Here is a 4501-nt window from a genome sequence, read left to right on the forward strand (position 1 = left end):
CCTCCCTGCTTGCCAGAGCCTTGGATTGCTGCTCTGTGGCAGGGAAAACACCAGATTTCATCCTCAGGGAGCTGAGAATGGAGGGGGAAATCCCTTTTCCTAGGGCACTCCAAGAAGGAGTCCAGAAGTCTTGCACAAAATCAGTCCACGTGCCCGTTTCCCCATTAATAAGGGAAAGATCGTGTCTTGCACTTCCCTGGAAGGCGCTGAGAAGGTTATTAAAATACCCCCAACCCCACCCCCCACAAACACAGACCTGAAATAACAGATTTACCAATAACAAAAAGTACTGTATTAGGACAATGACTGGAAGTGTTTCAACCCTGCGGAGCTCGCCTTGCTTTCCCCTTGCGCCCCAAACCAGCAGCTAGGTCAGCCATCACCCCATCCTCGCAGAGGGGGACTCAAGTACTGTGGGTGAGTCAGACCAAAGGATGACCCGTGCTGATGTTAGCTGGGATCCTCCTCTGGGCAAGTGCATGAGTCTCAGAAGAGCTTGTTTTTCTGCAGGACAAGGGTCTCCACCTCCTTCATCAGCCGGAGGCACAGCTCATCCTGCCACGGCAAGGCCACACACTGCACAGACACGGGCAGCCCCACACTGCCACAAAAAGCCTGTAGGACAAACAAGAGAGGGAGAGGGCAGGGATAGTGTCCAGGGGAAGGGATGGGGATGCTTCTGCCCCTGAGGAACCTGGCACCACTCACCTTTGCCAGGGTCCGGTCCCACCAGTCCCGAAAGTACCCCTGGTAGCCCTTCAGCTCCTCCTCATCCTCGTCTGTCACCATTGTGACGGGGACCACGCCGGCAGGGAAGTCCAAGGTGTTGTAGAGCATGGTGTAGCTGACTGCCACTAAGAGGGAAGAGGAGTTCACAGCACCAGCCTGCTGCAGGGAAAACCTTTGTCTCCCTCCACTGACATGAGTTTCCAGCTAACGGGATCCTTGCACTGGGAACTCAAGGGATGCAGGATGGAAACCTGCTCCTTGCCTCCCACATGTGCCCGGGAGGGGTGCCCTGGGTGTACCCCATGGGCTGGGACTGCAGCTGCCCCAAGGGCTGAGCTCTTTCGACCACTGGCCAGTGCTTTGGGGATGTGAGGGGAGGAGAAGGAATGCTTTTCATTGGTACTGGTAGAGTGCTACAGCAGGGGCATGTTGGAGGCAAAGGTCTGCCATCAGCAGTCCTACCTGAGAGCTTCTCAGGGTAGCCAGCTCTGAGAGCCGGGCCCAGCATGGGGCAAACCATGACGTCCAGATTGAGCTTTTTCCACTGGGCGATGAACTGGTGGCAAAATTCCTGAGGTGGAAACACACTGGTGGTCAGTGGGGTGGATATACTGTCCCCATGGCTAATGGCTGAGGCTCTCCTTGGGTGCCCAAGCAGGTTCTCAGCCCTTCACCAGGAGATGCCATCAGGCCTGATCCTCCTAAATTTCAGCAACCCTTTGCTGCTGGCCAAGAGCCCTCACAGTGTACAAGGCACTCTCCACCCTGCTAACAGTGGAGGCAGGGAAAGATTGACTGTGGGGGCACATGGCAAGCTGGGACATGGGCATAGGTCTGGAGGAAAGGAGAATGGAAATAAAGGCAAGTCTGCTGCAGCTAATGGCCTACATTTTCAAGTGCAGAAGTAAAAAACTCAGGTCTGATTTGGGATCATGAATGTGTCTATGCGTCATCCTAATCTTTAAATGTGCTGAGAACTTGCACATCCAGGTGAGATCTGTTGACAAGTGACGTATGTTCCTACACATCACCAGCCACTTGATCGTCTCCTAGGCTTGAGAGGTACTGAATCTGCCTCTTCCCAAAAAGAAAAAAAAACCCAAAACTATCTAACCCCAAGTTACAATACTTTACCTCAATTTCATGATGAAGATTCCAGACTTCCTCCACTGTGCTGAAACAGAAAGCAAAACCAATAAAAAAGATGTTGCAAAGAGCAGCTTTAGGGGCAGGGAAGAAAATAGAGAAGTAGATGGGGACAGGTTAGCTCTGCTTCTGGAGGCACAGCCAAGGGAAGAGGGGACTTTGGCAAAATCCTGGCTTTCCTCTGAAGAACTGGGGGTCTTACTTCTGCTTCTGCCCATGATGGAGGGCTGAAGACTAAAGGCAGATTGGTGCAGTGGTGCTTTGGCCTGACAAGTGTCCAGCCCTGTTGCTGCCACTGTGCTGAGGAGGTGTAAGCCCAGGCACATCATTTCTCAAAGGCCAGGTTGAGTGAAGTGGATTGATACTTTGATGTGGGGACAGACATAACACCTTGGAGGCACAGCACAAAACACACCCTCTCTGCTGTGGCATTTGAGTCCTTTCTCACCACTAACCACCCAACCCTGACATCACAGCAAGGCAGAGCAAGCCCCCTTCCCTGTGCATTTACCTTCCTTCTGCCTTACGGGGTCCCCACCTCATGACATGACAGAGGCATTGACTGGTGCAGAAGCCAAGACCATATTTCATTTCCACAAGCTTCATCCAGTTGCTAAGCAAAAGGCTGTGAGCCCCTGCCCTCATTCCCATCCTCAGAACTAGAACAGTTTGCTAGACCCTGCTGGGTTATGGTGTTGACATAAACTGCTCTCCGTTTGCTCCCACCCTTGTGTTTTCTGCCTTGTATTTTCTCAGATGCAGGCAGCTGGGGCGGTATTCCTAATGGAGCAAACACTGCTGCTCTCCAAAAGAGAAACCCAAATCTTCACACATTTGTTCAGGCTCAGATTTACTCACTTTACTCTCATACTTCTTACAATACTTGAAAGTCGAGGCACCTGAGAAGGAGAAAGAAAAAAAAAAAAAAAAAAAAAAACAACACACCATCATTTATACTAATCCCAGCCCTGTACTCTAAGACAGCTCTGTCACAAATACAAGCTGGTGACTTAGTGCTCAGGCAGGACTCACAGATTTTCCCCAAAGTGGAGAGAAGAGAAACAAAAATAGCATCACTCCAGTTGGGAGATGTGTCTAAGCACAGCCAGGAAGCTTTATCTCTATGATAAAGCCTTACTATAATGGGAGACAAATTATTCACCACATACTGTTTAACTTCATCTATGCTAGAAAGAAATGGACCTTACAAAGGGTTTGGCAATCCAAGAAAGGACAGTCCTTAGCCAGTTTGGTGACCTCGCCAACCAGAATAGCAGCCCCACGCTGCTTTTCTCCAGCTCCCCTTTACTGAAAGAGAAAAGAGTGTTGAGCTGAGTAGTGTTAGGAAGCAATAACAGTAGATCAGCTTTCACAAGGCCAACCCCCCTCAACAGCATATCTAAGTGACAAAAAGAGGTTTGCTCCATCCCAAAGAGATACAAGGTCCCACTGCATCACTTCATGGTAAGGTCCCCAGTAAATCCCAGAGCATATCAGCCACTACCTACATCCAGTAGACCTGCTGCCTGCATCTGGATGCAAGAATCTAGGAAGGATTTTCATAAAGAGGCACTGATCACATCTAACTGTTCCAGGCTATACTTACAAATTCTTGAGAAAGGAGTTGCCCCCATCTGAAAACATTCCCTTGACACAGAAGTTAAACACCACGTAGTCCACATTTGCGAGTTCGAAGGGCACCAGCTGGAAGGACAATGGAAGAGGAGTCAGTCACACAAGCAAGCTGTGTAGGAGAAGCCATTTGGGCTCACAATGGGCCGAGCTGGGCTGAGAATTTCCTGACAATCCCTCAGGAAAGCCTCCAGCATCTGAGGCCACGAGGTCCTCCCCACCTGATCCATCCTTCCCTGAAAATGCTGCTTTCTCTTTGAGCAACAACTGATAAGTCAAAAGCTACAGGATGGATATCAGCATGCCTCTGATGTCCAAGCAGCTCCAAAGCAAAAAGGTCCCTCCAAAATTGGCAGTGGGTGACAGAGAGCAGGAGTCTGTGCTCCCCACCTCACAGCTGATCTTTTTGCAAGGGTCAGGGGGAGGCGTGCAGCCATGACCATGCTGCACACACAGGAGATGACGTGCTGAAATGGCTGAGAGGAGGTGCTCAGCACCCCAGAAACCTGAGACCCTAGAAATGGGTCCTGGTCAATATGGGACTGCTTGGCTATAAATGACCTGGCAACTGCAACTGCTCTTTTAGTTTCTCCTTGTTTCAAGATAGAAAAAAAAATACAAGAGGTGGCTTTCCATGCAACATACAGTGGATCTGTGGATCTGCTTGCCAAAGGATATGATACAGAAGAGGTGAAACTGGCTTGAGAATAGAGTAATCAAGTAGATGGACAACAGCCTGTCACAGCCACTGAGGAGAGGTGGTTCACCAGACTCAGGAAACCTGCTGAGTAGTCATACACCACCAGCACTGTAAGCTGCCAGTGGGCACTGCCTCAGGACCCGGGTGTACAGCACCTAGCACAATGTGGAACTCAGCCAGGGTGCGAGTAAATGCACCCACACCACAGACGAGTCACACAGCATGTGTCTGCTTCCCAGCATGTTATGGATTGGGGTGGGCTCCCTTTTGGGTTCACCAGCAACTAAAGTGGAC

General features: G+C 50.3%; 1 protein-coding gene across 1 annotated transcript in view; it reads right to left on the reverse strand.

Moving 5' to 3' along the window:
- Positions 1-486: 486 nt before the first annotated feature.
- The window catches only part of LOC104492910 (fatty-acid amide hydrolase 1-like), an 8830-nt gene continuing 4815 nt past the window's right edge, over positions 487-4501 (reverse strand). Inside the window, exons 8-14 of the mRNA XM_010135514.1 lie at positions 3482-3579; positions 3084-3183; positions 2734-2774; positions 1864-1903; positions 1192-1300; positions 709-854; positions 487-615 (exon numbers count right to left, since the gene is read on the reverse strand). Coding sequence (XP_010133816.1) covers positions 487-615; positions 709-854; positions 1192-1300; positions 1864-1903; positions 2734-2774; positions 3084-3183; positions 3482-3579 — 663 coding nt within the window. The remainder of the gene's footprint in view (positions 616-708; positions 855-1191; positions 1301-1863; positions 1904-2733; positions 2775-3083; positions 3184-3481; positions 3580-4501) is intronic.

This window comes from Buceros rhinoceros, unplaced genomic scaffold, assembly GCF_000710305.1.
Source record: "Buceros rhinoceros silvestris isolate BGI_N320 unplaced genomic scaffold, ASM71030v1 scaffold16014, whole genome shotgun sequence".
Classification (NCBI taxonomy): domain Eukaryota; kingdom Metazoa; phylum Chordata; class Aves; order Bucerotiformes; family Bucerotidae; genus Buceros; species Buceros rhinoceros.